General features: G+C 43.7%; 1 protein-coding gene across 1 annotated transcript; it reads right to left on the reverse strand.

The window, feature by feature from the left end:
- Window positions 1-1,603: 1,603 nt before the first annotated feature.
- klhl8 (kelch-like family member 8) lies at window positions 1,604-19,661 on the reverse strand. Its single transcript, XM_014138929.3, has 10 exons — window positions 19,524-19,661; window positions 12,891-13,131; window positions 11,115-11,663; window positions 9,887-10,073; window positions 9,500-9,643; window positions 6,972-7,083; window positions 6,658-6,826; window positions 5,394-5,553; window positions 4,325-4,526; window positions 1,604-4,066 (listed from the first exon to the last, which is right to left on the reverse strand). Exons 2-10 carry the CDS (start codon window positions 13,107-13,109, stop codon window positions 3,943-3,945), a joined length of 1,866 nt encoding a protein of 621 aa, XP_013994404.1. The 5' UTR covers window positions 13,110-13,131; window positions 19,524-19,661; the 3' UTR covers window positions 1,604-3,942.
- Window positions 19,662-20,133: the final 472 nt, after the last annotated feature.

The raw sequence follows: 20,133 nt of genomic DNA on the forward strand, positions 1-20,133 counted from the left end.
TGGGTATCCTGGAAGAATATTGACCTCATCCCGTCAGTAGAGGATGCCTGGTTATTCTTTAAAAGTGCCTTCCTCACCATCTTAAATAAGCATGCCTCATTCAAACAATTTTGAACTAAAAACAGATATAGCCCTTGGTTCACCCCAGACTTGACTGCCCTTGACCAGCACAAAAACATCCGATGGCGTTCTGCATTAGCATCGAATAGCCCCCGCAATATGCAACTTTTCAGGGAAGTCAGGAACGAATATACTCAGTCAGTTAGGAAAGCTAATGCTAGCTTTTTCAAACAGAAATTTGCTTCCGGTTGCACAAATTCCAAAAAGGTTTGGGACACTAAAGTCCATGGAGAATAAGAGCACCTCCTCCCAGCTGCCCACTGCACAGAGGATAGGAAACACAGTCACCACCGATAAATCTACGATAATCGATCATTTCAATAAGCATTTTTCCACGGCTGGCCATGCTTTCCACCTGGCTACTCCTACCCTGGCCAACATCTCAGCACCCCCTGCAGCAACTTGCCCAAACCGGAGGGCCTGTTGTTCGGACCTCTGGCAATCTCTATGGGTGTGCCACAGGGTTCAATTCTCGGGCCGACTCTCTTCTCTGTATATATCAATGATGTCGCTCTTGCTGCTGGTGATTCTCTGATCCACCTCTACGCAGACGACACCATTCTGTATATATCTGGCCCTTCTTTGGACACTGTGCTAACAAACCTCCAAATGAGCTTTCAACGCCATACAACACTCCTTCTGTGGCTTCTAACTGCTTTTAAATGCTAGTAAAACTAAGTACATGCTCTTCAACCGATTGCTGCCCGCACCCTAACGCCCAAATAGCATCACTACTCTGGACGGTTCTGACCTAGAATATGTGGACAACTACAAATACCTAGGTGTCTGGTTAGACTGTAAACTCTCCTTCCAGACTCACTTTAAGCATCTCCAATCCAAAATGAAATCTAGAATTGGGTTCCTATTTCGCAACAAAGCCTCCTTCACTCATGCAGATCCTTGACTTCGGTGATGTCATTTACAAAATAGCCCTCAACACTCTACTCAGCAAACTGGATGTAGTCTATCACTAAAGCCCCATATACTATCCACCACTGCGACCTGTATGCTCTCGTTGGCTGGCCCTCATTACATATCCGTCGCCAAACCCACTGGCTCCAGGTCATCTATAAGTCTTTGCTAGGTAAAGTCCCGCCTCATCTCAGCTCACTGGTCACCATAGCAACACCCACCTGTAGCACGCGCTCCAGCAGGTATATTGCACTAGTCATCCCCAAAGCCAACACTTCCTTTGGCCGCCTTTCCTTCCAGTTTTCCTGTCCTGTCCTGCTAAGCTTTTAAAATGTAACGAGTACTTTTGGGTGTCAGTGAAAATGTATGGAGTAAAAAGTACATAATTTTCTTTAGGAATATAGTGAAGTAAAAATAGTAAAGTATCGATACCCCAAAAAACTACTTAGTAGTACTTTCAAGTACTTTTACTTAAGTACTTTACGCCACTGCTGATACAGACCATAAGAACATGTTAACTTAAATACACAATCCAAAAAAGTAAAACAAATAATGACATTTTGGAGCCATATCATGGATAATGACAGATTTATTATAGTAACGTCAACAAAATGAAGATTTTAGCTGTATAAAATACAATGCAAGACACAGCATTCATCTGAACCAATAGCAACACATTTACAAAAGCATGAACTGACACGTTCTATATTACGGTTGGCAAGTCAGTACACACCCCTGGCATACAGTATGACACACCAGAGGTATTACAGTTCTATTGTAGAATACAACAAACCAATGGTGCAACAATTCAATATTCCCTTAATGGAGGGTACAACAGCAAATATGCATATAATGGAGTGTACAGAACATTAAGGACCATCAGACGGCCTCAATTCGTCAGGGGCATGGACTCTACAAGGTGTCCAAAGTGTTCCACAGGGATGCTGGCCCATGTTGACTCCAATGCTTCCTAAAGTTGTGTCAAGTTGACTGGATGTCCTTTGGGTGATGGGCCATACTTGATACACACGGAAACTGTTGAGCGTGAAAAACCCAGCAGCGTTGCAGCTCTTGACACTCAAACCGGTGCACCTGGTACCTACTACCATACCCCGTTCAAAGGCACTTCCGGCTTGCCCCATTAAATCTTTTGTCTTGCCCATTCACCCTCTGAATGGCACCCATACACAATCTATGTCTCAAAAATCTTTCTTTAACCAGTCTCCTCCCCTTCATCTACACTGATTTAAGTGGATTTAACAAGTGACATTAATAAGGGATCATAGCTTTAACCTGGATTCACCTGGTCGGTCTATGTCATGGAAAGAGCATGTTTTCCTAATGCATATCATCTCTTCAAACATGTGTATTTCTAAATCAAAGTCTTGGGTCAATCTGTTGACCAACAACAGTCTTACAAATCAAATCCAGAATTACCTGAAAGGCCTTGAATTGACCAGGAGTCACAAGAAAATAAGGTTGAGGAAAAACCTTCTCAAAAAAAAGATCAGACACTCACTGTCAAAACATTTTGAAAATAGCATAAACATTTCCATAGGACAAAATATAGTGAAACCCCTGACGACTACAGGAAGATAGTGCACAACAACAAGTCCAAGACAAGACAGTAAAGAACAACACCAAAGATAAGCACTGATTTCATAAAAACGCCCAAATATAAAAATATACAATCGGAACCATTTGGCAGATAGAGGATTAATCTCTTCACACGTCTGAAAGCACACTTGTTTACTGACAGCCCAGCTATCTTTGAGTAGAACACAGAGAATATGAGGGTTAGCATTCTGCTAAGACCCTAGACTGTCTGTCCTGAGAGTTATCACTAGTCCCTCAGTCATTTCAAAACTGCACACGTTCAGTCTGGTAACAAAGACATGCATCAACCTCTTATTGCTTCACAATTTAGTCCAACTCTGCCAAAGACCGCCATAGTTTAATCTATCTCAATTAGAATCAGTCTGTTAGGAATGATTGTTCAAAACGCAAATACAGGCTACAGCTAGCTAATGCTAACACAAAAGCGGTTTCAGCATCACGGAGCCTACAGCGGATAGATCTGAATGAAAGCCCTGAAATCCTAAAAAAATAAACATTGTCTATGTGCGAGTCAATAGAATGTCAACAGATTTTTTTATTTATTTTTTATCCCAAACACTGTTCTGTTCACAGAGTCTTTACTTCACAGCTTTCCATCCTCCAGATGCTGTCCATCCTCCAGATGCTGTCCATCCTCCAGATGCTGTCCATCCTCCAGATACTGTCCATCCTCCAGATACTGTACATACTTCACAGTTCTCTCTCTCTCTCTCTCTCTCTCTCTCATACTGGTTTTATATGTGAGAGACTCGCTGGGAAACCTAGGAAGATCTCTCAGTTCAGACAGTGATGATTGTGAAAGTGAGATCTGACAGAGCAAAGGTACTAACTGGTTGATCTCTTAAAAAATACAAGTTGATATGCAAGGCCTGTCTAAGGAGACGTCTAAAGCTCAACTATCTGTCAGCCATTTTCCTTTGATAAAGTTCCAAAGCAGTCAAAACGCAAAGAAAATCAATCACTTTTTCAAAATACACCAAATCACTGAATTGCATCTGTAAACATCACAAAAAAGAGAAAATATATTGATTGTTTGTAGATCAGTTCTCCACTGATAAGGTTCAGTCAGAGAAGTGTCTTCAGCTGAATAATAACAATGCACACCACCCTACGTAGTGAGACTGGTTACATTACAGTCAGTGCTAAAGGGAAGTGCTGCTTTAAGGACAGCTGCTCCTAGTCAGTGTCCGTGCAGTGTGATTGAGTGCTTGTGGTTGTGAGTGGGAATGGGTTCTGTTCTGTGCACGTCTGATCTTGTGCAGTTTTCCGGGTCAGCCTGTGGTCAGACAGCGGTCACATGCAGTCGACCACGTTGCTGGAGCCCTGGCCCACGTCTCTGATCTGGCTGATGTGAGTGGAACAGACGGCCACTCCTGCTCCGGCCCGGCAGTGGGAGACAGACCCCACCAGCTCCCATCTGAGGAACACACAGTCAGACCAGGTGGTTATGTATTATGATAAAGCGTCAGTTAACTCACCAGACCTAAAAAGACTAGACCCTCTTTAAGTAGAAAACAGTTATCCATCTGTGCTAGAGCCTTGAGCATACCACACCTGGGTGAAATACTTGGTGTGCTTGTTTAAACTTACATAGTACAACCTCTTCCTTGAACCTGAACTGTAACCCTGCTCTCTCTCTCCCCCTCCCTCCCTCTCCCTCCTCTCCGTGTCTCACCTGTTCATACGGGGGTCGAAGGCCTCCACTGTGTTAAGATAAATGTTCCCATTGTGACCGCCGACTGCGAACACTCGACCCATGACCGTGGCCACGCCCACTCCGCCTCGGGGCGTGGTCAGCTCAGAGACGTAGTTCCAGCGGCAAAGACGGGGGTCAAAACGTTCCACAGAACTCAGCGGGGAGTTGTCATCAAAACCGCCTGCCGGAAGACGGGAGTTCAGTAACACCTCGGTGGAGCACTGACTAACAAACTATAAATGAGCAATTACAGAGTTGAAGGCTTGTATACGCCGTGTCCCGAATAAAGTAAAGTGTGTACATACTGTAGGATAATGGCTCAATCAGTGCAAGATGAGATATGAATAGCGTAACCCGGTCAGTGAAGCAGCAGGCAATAAAGATCCACTCCTCTGCCCAGCAAGGTCAATGCTTATGGTAGACTGAGATAATCAGCAGCTTAACCTCCTCCACAAACACAGCAATGCTGACTCATTTCAACTAGGATCAGCTAAAGGTCATGCCAGAGCTGTGAAACAGCCTTAGAGGACTCTACAAATTCAGCTGATAACATCACCCCACCCTTACGGATCACTTTTAAATCAGTAACCAATTTGACAAAACATGACCTTTTCTCTGTTCTGTCTCATGTTTACAAGCGAACTCCTTGTGTTTGGGTGTGTGAGAAGCATGTGACCCATGTTAAATAGCAGCCAGTAGGCTGGGTGGTAAACACTGATAAGAAATACAACGTGACAGTGATATGTGGTTGTCTCACCTCGTTTAGTTGAATTCACTTACTGTAAGTCAATCACATCGTCTAAATCAGTGTTTCCCAAACCAGGTCCCGGGGACCCCAAGGAGTGCACGTTTTGGGATTGGCCCCTAGCACTACACAGCCGATTCAAATAATCAACTCATCATTAAGCTTTGATTATTTGAATCAGCTGTGTAGTGCTAGAGCAAAAACCCATAACGTGCCCCCCCTGGGGTCCCCGGGACCTGGTTTGGGAAACACTGTTGTAAATGATTAACATGTCAATTCAGTAGTACTGTGCAGTGTTCTTACCCACGACATAGAGGCACCCGTTCAGCTCACTGACTCCATTCCCTGCTCGTCTCTGGCCCATCTCCCTGACCTCTGTCCACTTGTTGAGGTGGGGGTCAAACCTCTCCACACTGGACAGAGAGGCCACACCGTCGTTACCTCCCACAGCGTACACATGACTCTGACAGGACAGGACAGGAGAGGGTTAAACAAGTCATTCTCAGTGCTTGTGGACTGAATTAGGTGCTGCTACTGAGGCTTAGCAATTCAAGAAGTACAACATTTGAGGTGTGTTCCTGTTACTGATTATTATTGCCCACGGACATGGTCAGACTTCAATCACACAAACAGCACAGGGAATAAAATCTCTTTACTGAATGGTGTAACTTAATATTTCGTGAGGGTAATGTCACCTGTTGAGTGTTAAAATTAAGTTTCTCTATTCACAGCCATTAAACTCTAACTGTTTTAAAGTCACCATTGGCTAATGCTCAAAGGGATATTCAATGTCTACCAATACGGTGCCCTTCTTTGAGAGACATTGGAAAACCTCCCTGGTCTTAGCGTGGGGGGGGGGGGGGGGTAAAACCTCCATGGTCTTAGCGGGGGGGGGGGGGGTGGTAAAACCTCCCTGGTCTTAGCGGGGGGGGGGGGGGGGTAAAACCTCCATGGTCTTAGCGGGGGGGGTGGGGGTGTAAAACCTCCCTGGTCTTAGCGGGGGGGTGTAAAACCTCCCTGGTCTTAGCGGGGGGGTGTAAAACCTCCCTGGTCTTAGCGGGGGGGTGTAAAACCTCCCTGGTCTTAGCGGGGGGGTGTAAAACCTCCCTGGTCTTAGCGGGGGGGTGTAAAACCTCCCTGGTCTTAGCGGGGGGGTGTAAAACCTCCCTGGTCTTAGCGGGGGGGTGTAAAACCTCCCTGGTCTTACCGGGGGGTGTAAAACCTCCCTGGGCCCAGTGAGATTCCCAGAGTGAGTCCATGCAACTTATTATGTGACTTGTTAAGGAAATGTTTACTCCTGAACTTATCTAGGCTTGCCATAACAAAGGGGTTGAATACTTATTGACTCAAGACATTTAAACTTTTAAATAATTTGAAAGAAAAAAAATCTCAAAACATAAATCCACTTTGACATTATGGGGTATTGTGTGTAGGCCACTGACACAAAATCTCAAAATCTGTCTGGAACACAACGAAATGTGGAAAAAGTCAAGGGGTGTGAATACTTTCAGAAGGCTCTATATAATACTGTATGTTCAGTGCAGTCATGTAGCCATGCTGTTCTTACCCCTAAGGCCACAGAGCCCACCCCTCCTCTGGGTGTGTTCATGGACGCCACAGCAGTCCAGCGGTCGCTCTCGATATCGTATCTCTCCACGTCGTTGAAGCACGAGTTGTCATCTAGACCTCCGATGGCGTAGATAGGACCTCCCAGAGCTGCCAGAGCTATGCCCCTTCTACACACATACAGGACAGCATTGACAATAGGGCAGTATATCAGAGTGAGTATAATTAGGGATCTTTATGGACGGCTGTAAAACGACATTTCTGAAACAAAACTCATTAGAGAATTGCCTCCCCCCCCCCCCAGACATGACATACCGCTTAGTGTTCATGGAAGCCTTCATCATCCACTTGTTAGTGAGAGGATCAAACATCTCCATGTTGCCCAGGTGTTCACTACCATCATGCCCCCCTACTGCATACACTTTACCTGAGGACACCAGAGCAACGTTAGGACTACGAGACCATAGACAACCTGACATTCTAAATATGGACAACTCCACAACTTTTAACAGTTTTAATTCTACACGTTTTGCCATGAGGCGGAGAGAAAATGTGCAGTTTTAAAGTAACTGTCCAGTGAAAATATCACTCTTAAAAAGTTAATATTCTGTTAGCTCATACCCAAATAATGTTGTGGACTCATTCTATACTTGTATTTGTGGCCAAAACATAAATTGGAGAAGAAAAAAAATGTATGTCTCAAAAATGCTTGCTATTTCCTCATTGAGTATGATGTCATATTCCTGAGGAGGATGAGCTGGCCAATCAGCAGTCTACTCGTATTCATATGTTTTATGACGGTATACGCCCACACCATTCAAAACACAGAAAAGCTGATTTTTAACATGCTTAACATTTTTTGTCAGGAAAACCATTTCACTCATATTGTAAGTAATTATAGGTCATATTTCATAGAAATCTGGAAACACTGGACAATTACTTTAAAGCACATTTTCTGCAATTCCACACATTTTGCCATGGCTTATGCTATCTGAGTGATTCAAACATAATAAAATCAATGGGGATCCCATGCCATTTTGGGATGTTTTTATTCTTCCTGTCTAGTTATTATTCTGGTGGTTGTTAGTTCTCAAAGATGATCTTATTTTAAAATATATAGGTCCATTATCTTTTCTACATACTTTATATCTGGTTTTAGTCATTTAACTATATAGTCGTGGCCAAAAGTTGAGAATGACACAAATATAAATTTTCATAAAGTCTGCTGCTTCAGGGTCTTTAGATATTTTTGTCAGATGTTACTATGGGATACTGAAGTATAATTACAAGCATTTCATAAATGTCAAAGGCTTTTATTGACAATTACATGAAGTTGATGCAAAGACTCAATATTTGCAGTGTTGACCCTTCTTTTTCAAGACCTCTGCAATCCGCCCTGGCATGCTGTCAATTAACTTCCTGACTGATGGCAGCCCATTCTTGCGTAATCAATGCTTGGAGTTTGTCAGAATTTGTGGGTTTTTGTTTGTCCACCCGCCTCTTGAGGACTGACCACAAGTTCTCAATGGGATTAAGGTCTGGGGAATTTCCTGGCCATGGACCCAAAATATCGATGTTTTGTTCCCCGAGCCACTTAGTTATCACTTTTGCCTTATGGCAAGGTGCTCCATCGGGCTGAAAAAGGCATTGTTCATCACCAAACTGTTCCTGGATGTTTGGGAGAAGTTGCTCTCGGAGGATGTGTTGGTACCATTCTTTATTCATGGCTGTGTTCTTAGGCAAAATTGTGAGTGAGCCCACTCCCTTGGCTGAGAAGCAACCCCACACATGAATGGTCTCAGGATGCTTTACTGTTGGCATGACACAGGACTGATGGTAGCGCTCACCTTGTCTTCTCCGGACAAGCTTTTTTCAGGATGCCCCAAACAATCAGAAAGGGGATTCATCAGAGAAAATGACTTTACCCCAGTCCTCAGTAGTCCAATCCCTGTACCTTTTGTAGAATATCAGTCTGTCCCTGATGTTTTTCCTGGAGAGAAGTGGCTTCTTTGCTGCCCTTCTTGACACAAGGCCATCCTCCAAAAGTCTTCGCCTCACTGTGTGTGCAGATGAACTCACACCTGCCTGGTGCCATTCCTGAGCAAGCTCTGTACTGGTGGTGCCCCGATCCCGCAGCTGAATCAACTTTAGGAGACGGTCCTGGCGCTTGCTGGACTTTCTTGGGCACCCTGAAGCCTTCTTCACAACAATTGAACCGCTCTCCTTGAATTTCTTGATGACCTGATAAATGTTTGATTTAGGTGCAGTCTTATTGGCAGCAATATCCTTGCCTGTGAAGCCCTTTTTGTGCAAAGCAATGATAACGGCACATGTTTGACAGAGGAAGAACAATGATTCTGTCTAAAAATCTGTCGTTCTGACCCTGAACAAGGCAGTTAACCCACTGTTCCCCGATAGGCCGTTATTGTATATAAGAATTTGTTCTTAACTGACTCGTCTAGATAAATAAAAGGTTAAAACAAAAAACAAAGAAGTTAAGAGAGATGGCTGGCCCTGGACAAAGGTAAGATTGCTGTCTCCTTGGGCACATGGATTTGTCACATAAATGCACACATTCATTCAGGTTGCAGACCATGTAACTAGGGAGTGCAACAATATCCATAGCCTAGTTATTGGGTTCGTAACATAAACCTAATTCTTATTATTATTATGATGGCTGCTCTCCCAACACACATCTATTCTCCATCCTTAATCTGCAAAGCATTCAGTGAGTACAGGGGGAAAAACAGCACCTAAGACCAGTTTTGGAGTTCTGGCTCTCTATCCATTTTCTATTTCCCCCCTCCCTCTCCATTCTCCACCTCTCTCCATCCATCTCTCACCTCCTACAGAGATGACTCCAACGTGTCGTCTCCTACTGTTCATCTCAGGTCCAAAGAACCAGCTGTTCTTGCTGATGGAGTAACACTCGATGCTGCGGAACGGGTCACCAGAACCACCCCGCCCACCCACACAGAACAACACACCTGAAGATGAGGCAGAGGTCAGAGGTTAGAGCAGGTAAAAATAAAAACACCACACTCTGCAATGCCAAGCTCAACACATTAATATCCACCCTGAGGAATCAATCAACCATTTAGGGTTTAGTTATTTGTCAGGCTCGTATAATATATAAAATTAAGATTTTTCCTTTATCACTGTTCTGCAATGTCCTCAACGCTATCACATAGCTGATTGACGATTAGTTGGACAAGCTGCCAGTCTGTTACCTGCAGTGTGTTTCCTAGGCGTTGTTCTGACAGAATACTCAAAGTCCGGGACAACGTTGTTGCTAAGGTGCAGGTGATAGTTTCTGGCCTCATCCAGCAGATCTCTGCAGCTCAGGTTCCCTCTGATCATCTCCTCTTTGGCCACAGTGGCCGTCAGGAAGTCTACTGGGAGCAAGGGGAGACGCACCTACAGGAGGTATGGATACACAGCACACAGTCAACACACACTGCACAGCACACAGTCAAACACTACCCACACACACACACACACAGTCAAACACTACCCACACACACACAGTCAAACACTACCCACACACACACACACACACAGTCAAACACTACCCACACACACACACACAGTCAAACACTACACACACACACACACACAGTCAAACACTACACACACAGTCAAACACTACACACACAGTCAAACACTACACACACAGTCAAACACTACACACACTCAAACACTACACACACACACACACTCAAACACACACTCAAACACTACACACAGTCAAACACTACACAGTCAAACACTACACACACACAGTCAAACACTACACACACACACACACACAGTCAAACACTACACACACACACACAGTCAAACACTACACACACACACACACACACACACACTCAAACACTACACACAGTCAAACACTACACACAGTCAAACACTACACACACACAGTCAAACACGACACACACAAACACACACACAGTCAAACACTACACACACACAGTGTCACACTACACACACACACACACACACAGTCAAACACTACACACACACAGTCAAACACTACACACACACAGTCAAACACTACACACACACACACACACACACACACACACACACACACACACACACACACAGTCAAACACTACACTACACACACACACACACACACAGTGTCAAACACGACACAGAACTACAACTAAGTATTGATGAGGAAAATGTTCCACAAACACAACATACTACTACACACAGCACCTACAAGCATAAATTAAACAAAATACCCAAATCTCCCCAACCAGCCCAAGCTGTGTGACTAAGGCAGCGTTTACACAGACAGTCCAACTCTGACATTTGTTTCACTACATGGTCTTATGACCAATCAGATGTGTAAAAATCTAATGCAATTAGACAAAAGACCAAATAGTGGCGAAAACTAAATATTAGAATTGGGCTGCCTGTGTAAACACAGTCTTTCAGACCTACCTGGGTCATGATCTGCTGCAGCCAGGCATCGTGGTGTTGAGGGTTATTCTTCAGCCACTTGACAGCAGCGGTGTACACCTGAGTCTCAGAGTGAATGTTCAGATCACTGGAGGACAACAGGGTTCTCAGGTGAGGAGGCGACACGCACGGGAAGTCCTCACAGTCCACCACTTCCCGGAAGTGCTCGCAAGCGTAGCGATCCGCCATGTCCATTAGGTCGACGCGGTTGTGGCTCTCGGCAAAGGTGCGGACAGCCAGGCAGTTAGAGGGGTGGAAGTGGGCCTTCATGTACTCACAGCAGGCTCTGGCTACCAACTCTACCTGCAGTATACAGGCTGCGTAGAGGAGGGGCTGCACGTTGTCCACTGTCAGGGTCAGACGAGAGGAGTAGGCGAAACGCACCAGGTCGTGGATGGCGTCTCCGTCAAAGTCCTTGATCTCAATCAGGTCCTGTTTGGCCTCGGACATCTCAGACAGGAACATGGCCCTGAAGTAAGGGATGACACAGGCCAGCACCAGCTTGTGGCATGGTATCAGCCTGCTGCCCACCTGAACACAGGGAGAGAAAAGGAGAGAAAGAGTTAACACAAGCTCACACGTTATTCATTCCCTGAACTATTCAGCCACAAAAGGTTTTGTTGGTTCATTTGTGTCTTTTATTTATTATATATATATTTTAAATAAGCCTAACTGGTTTCCACCAAACTTCACAAAAACAGACATAAGGCTATTATTTTTTGCCTTGGAGACAAATAGAATTAGGAATTAGACAAATAGAATTAGGAATTAGAATACCAGAGTAGACATGAACCTTCTTATGTTGGGATAAAGGGCAGCCATTTTGGTCAGGGAGTTGGTCAACCATGATTTGCCAGCGCTTTGATAAGACATTGTAAAATAATGAATTTTGAATAATTTTCTGCACTATATGTTTGTTAGCTAGCCAGACAGTTTTAGAGGAATGATTCCATAGATGATTCATTTTAAAAGGCCAATATGCCAACATTCCATTAAAAAAAATGCAGTCCATCCACAGTCATACTTCAGTTGATGATCGGACTTAGACAAGTTGTAAATGCAAGTACTAATATTTTATCATAATAGTACTCACAGCTTTCCAAGAAAACTAAAAAGTAGACATTTACATATATTTTAGAGGCTATTTATACAGAAAGTGTGTAAAACCCGAATAAACTGTATTTATAATTATGACTATTTTAGGTTGACAATAATTAAACAATTTATGATACCACATGCCTTACTTTTATTTTCCTGCATAAGTCAAATCAGGATTAAGCCTCTACTGCCATTGGCTACTGGGGGCGGCAGGTAGCCGCTGGGGCGGCAGGTAGCCTAGTGGTTAGAGCATTGGGCGAGTAACCGAAAGGTTGCTGGATCGAATCCCTGAGCTGACAAGGTAAAAATCTGTCGTTCTGCCCCTGAACAAGGCAGTTAACCCACTGTTCCTAGGCCGTAATTGAAAATAAGAATTTGTTCTTAACTGACTTGCCTAGTTAAATAATGGTAAAATAAAATAATTAAATACACATTCTAATTAGACTGGTTTGGATTTCTCCCTGACCAATATGGCAGCCATTTTCACTCCATTCTGGAACTTTGAGTATTAATGACATCTCAACCCCTCTAGTAATTTAATATCATCTCTATGCTTTACCCATTTCACAAATAGCTAGTAGCCAAAGAGCTAGTGGCTGAGCATTGTGAACACTATAAAACCCCACTCTGCCTGTCCCTCGCATCTATGTCCAGACCAACCTTCAGTGTGACATCACAGAGCTCCCCCACTTCGTAGAACTGCCTCAGGGAGTCGTGGAAGTCCTTCCATGCCTCATGGGCCTCAAAGACAAAAGATCCGTCAGGCTCAGAGTCTCCATCAGGCCTGGTGGTGGTGGTGGTGGTGCCCTGACGGTTCTCCTTCTCCTGCTTGAGCTTATGCTGCTTGGCATGCTCCGGCACCATGTCGCCTGGAGCCATCACAGTCTACAGGGAGTCAGACCTGGGAGGAGAGAGAGGGGCAAGATGAAGGGGAGAAAATTCAGAGAGCTTGTTAGAAGGAAGGGAGGGGGTAGCCTAGTCCTGTACATTTACAGCCAACCAAATGTTCCCTCTGTCCCACACTCAGTGGAAAAAACAGGTCAAGCCAATTCTCACAAGAGGCTAACTGTATGATGACACGGTTGGGAGTAGAGAGCTGTAACTAGAGACGCCCCTGTGTGAGCTCTCTCTCTCTCTCTCGCTGTCAAACTGATATGGCACAGCCTATAAAACAGAGCATCGCAAAGCACATTTCGACCCACATTCGACAGATTATGTGGCTTCTCTGGTGAGCTTTCTGCTGCTGAATAGACTCCCTGAGATAATGTGGCCAAAGGCTTCACCACCCCCCTCGTCACTATTCTAAAGGACAGAAGACATCTATTGTAGGGGTGTAACATTCACCATTACACAACGGTCCTTGATTCAAATGTTTAAGATTCAAATGTTTAAGATATGACTGCATCAGTCCGCAGACCACAAACCGATCCAAATTGTAGCATCGGTGAGAAAAATCGATTCAAAACGTTATGAATAGCCGATTCACTTTTTTGTTGTTGTTGCTCATATTAGTTTCTACCTCCCGAAAATAACTCATTTTGTGACAACTGATGCGTCCCCTCTTCCAGTATCGAAACTAAGCATTTAACTGCATTGAGTCATTGAGCATGCAGAACAACCCTAGGGAGTAGCCTAGTCAAACTGCACACTGTGCCCAGCTTTGCTCGCTATATTAGACTTTATAAAAGTTGAGTGACAACCTGTGTAATTTGCTAGGTTATTGTTATCTATGCGCTGTTGAAAATTGTGTTTTTCCAGAATAAAGGTTAGCTTCCAGAGACAACTCATCTGGCTACAGCTGCTGAATGAGGCTGACAATAGATTTTTATTTTGATTGTTCACCATGAGCAATATTTTTTTTAGTAGTTCAGTGTATAAAAAGGTCATTTTTAGATATACAGGGTAAAGTGATATTTTCATAACGGGGAATCACTTTTTGCGAGGTGCCAAAGCCGCAGGACAAAATGAGCTGACTAAAAGCTTCCAAAAGGTCAAAACCATTTGATTTTGAGATGGGGGGGGGGGGGGGGGGGGGTGAAATCCAAAGTTGTACTATATATTCACTGGCTATGTCATAGCTCATTTGTAAAGAATAAGTATTGATACATTACAAGCTGAAACACTTCATCTGTTAAAAATGACAAGTTAATGAGTGGGTGATGGTGATTTCAGAACCAGTGGAGGGGGACAAAAAAAACTAATCTGATAGTGGTAGTGGGGTGGTAGAGAGGCCCAGCTCAGAGAGGCCCAGCCCAGACAGGCCCAGCCCAGAGGGGCCCAGCTCAGAGGGGCCCAGCCCAGAGAGGCCCAGCTATTGAGCGCCATCAGCAGCAGATTTTAATTTAGAATGGAACATGAATGTTCATGCAACAAATGTTCAGTGCATTTTGTTCACTAATTAAATTAAACCTAATTGTTTCAAACCAAAACGTAGCATTCCTGTATAGTATGAGAACCCATGTATCTACACTGAGCAAAAATATAAACGCAACATGTAAAGTGTTGCTCCCATGTTTCATGAGCTGAAATAAAGATCGCAAAAATGTTCCATACATCAAAAAGCTTATTTCTCAAAAATGTTGTGCACAAAATTTGTTTACATCCCTGTTGGTAAGCATTTCTCCTTTGCCAAGATAATCCATCCACCTGACAGGTGTGGCATATCAAGAAGCTGATTAAACAACATGATCATTACACAGGTGCCCCTTGTGCTGGGGACAATAAAAGGCCACTCAAATGTGCAGTTTTGTCACACAATGCCACAGCCGTCTCAAGTTGAGGAAGTATGGAATTGACATGCTGACTGCAGGAATGTCAACCAGAGCTGTTGTCAGAGAATTGAATGTTCAGTTCTCTACCGTAAGCCATCGTTTTAGAGAATTTGGCAGTACGTCCAATCGGCCTCACAACCGCAGACCACGTGCATGGCGTCGTGTGGGCGAGCGGATTTGCTGATGTCAACGTTGTGAACAGAGTGCCCCATGGTGGGGCTGGGGTTATGTATGCTATGGGCTGGCATAAGATACGGGCAATGAACACAATGGCAATTTGAATGCACAGAGATACCGTGACGAGATCCTGAGGCCAATTGTCATGTCATTCATCCACCACCTCATGTTTCAGCATGATAATGCACAGCCCTGTTGTAAGGATCTGTACACAATTCCTGGAAGCTGAAAATGTCCCAGCTCTTCAATGGACTGCATACTCACCAGACATGTCACCCATAGCTAGCTAACTATAGCTACTGAAACAGATGATGTCGTTTTTCTATGTTTTTGGGGAGGAACATTGTTTGCATCCATGAGCTAGCTAGCTTTTTTTTATGACCAGCACTGTAGGTGTGTGAGACAACTTCACCAGCATCATAGCAGACGTATCGATGAATCATTGTGACATATGAAATACGAGTGATAGTGTAATCAATGTTTAATAACTACGTAAAACATTTATGAAAGCATTAAATTATTATGTGACGTGCAGTCATATTCAGTTCCTGATTGGTCAACAAGATTATTTGACGTCTCTTTTTTGACATGCAAAGACCCAAACGGCGTTACATAGAAATTCTGGTTGAGAATGAAACGACTGAACAAATGAACAACCAAACAGCACAGCAAGTGAAAGAAATAGGTTTTGATTATGTTTTACTGGTAATGGGGACATATGTAAATGCCAACAAAATAACTTTTTGGTCAGTGTGGTGTGTATGTGTGTAACCTTTACTTAACTAGGCAAGTCAGTTAAGTACAAATTCTTATTTACAATGACGGCCTACCCCCGGCAAAAACCCGGACGACGCTGGGCCAATTGTGCACCGCCCTATGGGACTCCCAATCACGGCCGGATGTGATACAGCCTGGATTCAAACTAGGGACTGTAGTGACACCTCTTGCACTGAGATGCCGTGCCTTAGACCGCTGCGTCAACTATTTAACTGTACCAGAATGCTTAAAAGGCCGCAAAAATGTTAAATATCGGTTATCTGTTTTTTTGGCAAGAAAAATATTGGATATCGGTATACTAATATATATATTACTAGTATACATTATATTAACTGCCTGCATTTGGATATGGAGCAATTACAGTGCCTGTAGCAGGGTTTATGGACAACCGGCATGTAGAAGGTGCTACAATGTAGCCAATGTTGACATTCTAATTAACTTGCTAGACAACCAACAATGTAAATTACACTTGGCTAACTTAGGGACGATTGCTATGCTAACCAGTCTTTGGCAACTAGCTAACTAGCCATCTGCTTATGTTTTCAACCAAATAGGTGACACAAGCTAGCTGATGAGAGTTTATCTGTATTCATCTGTCACCATACCACCACAGACCGATGCAGGCACTAAAACCGAGCTGTATACCTCCATAGGCAAACAGGAAAACGCTCATCCAGAGGCGGCGCTCCTAGTGGCCGGGGACTTTAATGCAGGGAAACAAATAAGTTTTACCTCATTTCTATCAGCATGTTAAATGTGCAACCAGAGAGAGAAAAAAAATTGTAGACCACCTTAACTCCCCCTCCATTTGGCAACTGCTGAATATACCCTGACTCTGTTGCACAGAACGCAAGATAAGTGACACAATTTCCCTAGTTAAAATGCCTGCTAACATGAATTTATTTTAACTAAATATGCAGGTTTAAAAAAATATAGTTGTGTATTGATTTTAAGAAAAACATCTATGCCTACGGTTAGGTACATTGGTGCAATAACAGTGCTTTTTTTCACAAATATGCTTGTTAAATCATCACCCGTTTGGCGAAGTAGGCTGTGATTCGATGATAAATTAACAGGCACCGAAATTGATTATTTGCAACGCAGGAAAAGCTAGTTAAACTAGTAATATCATCAACCATGTGTAGTTTAGTGATTATGTTAAGATAGATTGTTTCTTATAAGATACGTTTTAAGCTAGCTAGCAACTTAACTTGGCTCCTTGCTGCAGTAGCGTAACAGGTGGTCAGCCTGCCACGCAGACTCCTCGTGGAGTGCAATGTAATCCGTGTCCAAATATGCCAATTACCGATTGTTATGAAAATTTGAAATCGGCCATGCCGATTAATCGGTCGACCTCTAGTACGTACATACCCCAACCAGAAGCCATGGATTACAGGAAACATCCGCACTGAGATAACGGGTAGAGCTGCCGCTTTCAAGGAGCGGGACTCTAACCCGGAAGCTTTTACGAAATCCCACTATGGTGTCAGACGAACCATCAAACAGACAAAGTGTCAATACATGACTAAGATCGAATCGTACTACACCGGCTCCGATGCTCGTCGGATGTGGCAGGGCTTGCAAACTATTACAGACTACAAAGGGAAGCACAGCCGATAATTGCCCAGTGACACGAGCCTACCAGACAAGCTAAATCACTTACATGCTCGCTTCGAGGCAAGTAACACTGAAACATGCATGAGAACATCAGCTGTTCCGGACGACTGTGTGATCACGCTCTCCGCAGCCGATGTAAGACCTTTTAAATAGGTCAACATTCACAAGGCCGCAGAGCCAGAAGGATTACCAGGACGTGTACTCCGAGCATGTGCTGACCAACTGGCAAGTGTCTTCACTGACATTTTCAACCCCTCCCTGTCGGAGTCTGTAATATCAACATGTTTCAAGCAGACCACCATAGTCCCTGTGCCCAAGAACACGAAGGTAACCTGCCTAAATGACTACCGACCCGTAGCACTCACATCTGTAGCCATGAAATGCTTTGAAAGGCTGGTCATGGCTCACAACACCATTATCCCAGAAACCCTAGACCCACTCCAATTTGCATACCACACCAACAGCTCCACAGATGATGCAATCTCTATTGCACTCTACACTGCCCTTTCTCACCTGGACAAAAGGAACACCTAAGTGAGAATGCTATTAATTGACTACAGCTCAGCGTTCAACACCATAGTGCCCTCAATGCTAATCACTAAGTTTAAGGACCCTGGGACTAAACTCACCGACAACAACGAGACAGCCTATAGGGAGGAGGTCAGAGACCTGACCGTATGGTGCAAGGACAACAACCTCTCCCACAACGTGATCAAGACAAAGGAGATGATTGTGGACTACAAGAAAAGGAGGACCGAGCACGCCCCCATTCTGATCGACGGGGCTGTAGTGGAGCGGGTTGAGAGCTTCAAGTTACTTGGCGTCCACATCACCAACAAATAAACATGGTCCAAGCACACCAAGACAGTCATGAAGAGGGCACAACAAAACCTATTTCCCCTCAGGAGTCTGAAAAGATTTGGCATGGGTCCTCAGATCCTCAAAAGGTTTTACAGCTGCACCATCGAGCATCCTGACGGGTTGCATCACTGCCTGGTATGGCAACTGCTCGGCCTGCACTACAGAGGGTTGTGCGTACGACCCAGTACATCACTGGGGCCAAGCTTCCTGCAATCCAGGACTTCTATACCAGGCGGTGTCAGAGGAAGGCCCTAAAAATGGTCAAAGACTCCAGCCATCCTAGTCATAAACTGTTCTCTCTGCTACCGCAAGCAGTACTAGAGCGCCAATTCTAGGTCCAAGAGCCTTCTAATCAGCTTCTACCCCATAAGACTCCTGAACAGCTAATCAAATAGCTACCCAGACTATTTGCATTGCCGCCCAGCCCTACGCTGCTGCTACTCTTTTATTATCTATGCGTAGTCACTTTAATAACTCTACATGCATGTACATATTACCTCGACACTGGCGCCCCCGCACATTGACTCTGTACCGGTACCCCCTGATTATAGCCCCGCTATTGTTATTTACTTTAATTATTTGTTATACTTATCTCTTAATTTTATTTTCTTAAAACTGCATTGTTGGTTAAGGGCTTGTAAGTAAGCATTTAACTGTAACGTCTACACCTGTTGTATTTGGCGCATGAGACAAATACAATTTGATGTACGGTTGTTATGCTAGCTCACTTGCTAATGACTGTTAGCTGGGTAAATAGCTAGCTAGAGGTAGCGGTATTTATACGTCTCTCATATCTTTGCGGTACTATAACTTAGAGTATAAGTGTCGGTAGGAGTATAAACAATCATAAGTAATAGCTTTACTGGTGTAGTTATATTTTTGCTAGTTAACAACAAGTAATCTGTTCAAATTCATTGGCTAGCAAGAAGCTAGCGAACGTTAACTAGCTAGCTGAAAATTAGCTATTAACGTTACTGAAGTCATGCAAGATGTTTGAGGAAACTAATTACTGTTACCCTCGCTATACATTTACTACATGGTACACGTTGAGCCAATCTACATTAGACAGAGACATTTATTTTTCTGTTACCTCATCTTGTAAAAATCCAATCCCACTTTCATTTACAGGCACAGAAATTAAACCATTCGACTCGCTCTGCGCAGACATCAATTCGGGGCGTTTCTTGATGTGGGCGTTCCTTGATATCAGGAAATAACCATCGGTGCCTGCCATTGGTCAGTTCCGGTGTTATGAGACTAATGTTCTCTCGACACAGATTATTTGTTTACATAGCAAATTAGGATAAGTAACAAAAAAATACAAAAAACAAGTTAGGATAATTGGCGTGATTAGGAGAATAGGGTTAAGGTTAGGCGTATCTACAGCTGTCCCCGAGCAAAAGAAACGTCAATGGACCAATGGCGAGTATCAATGGGTGTAAATTAATATCAAGAAACGCTGATAACAGAAAACGGCCCTAATTGCGGTCGGCAATTACACCTTTCTCGCTCTGGCACAGATGTTGCCGTTTCATCTTCTTTGTCTTTTATATTATAATGGCAGTCCTCAAACAAACGTTTTAGGTGCATGCCGCCACCTACTGTGCTGGAGTGTGCGATCATTATGGTTTGCCAAATTCTGTACTGCAAATTGTTTATATATATATATATATATATATATATATATATATATATATATA

Source organism: Salmo salar, chromosome 13 (assembly GCF_965601325.2).
Source record: "Salmo salar chromosome 13, fSalSal1, whole genome shotgun sequence".
Lineage (NCBI taxonomy): Eukaryota > Metazoa > Chordata > Actinopteri > Salmoniformes > Salmonidae > Salmo > Salmo salar.

Coding starts and splice junctions, on each gene's coding strand:
- klhl8 (XM_014138929.3), bottom strand. CDS start 13,109: ATGGCTCCAGGCGACATGGTGCCGGAGCATGCCAAGCAGCATAAGCTC. Junction 11,664..12,890: donor TCTGTGATGTCACACTGAAG/GTTGGTCTGGAC, acceptor CCCTGTGTTCAG/GTGGGCAGCAGGCTGATACC. Junction 7,084..9,499: donor TGGAGTCATCTCTGTAGGAG/GTGAGAGATGGA, acceptor TGGTGTCCTCAG/GTAAAGTGTATGCAGTAGGG.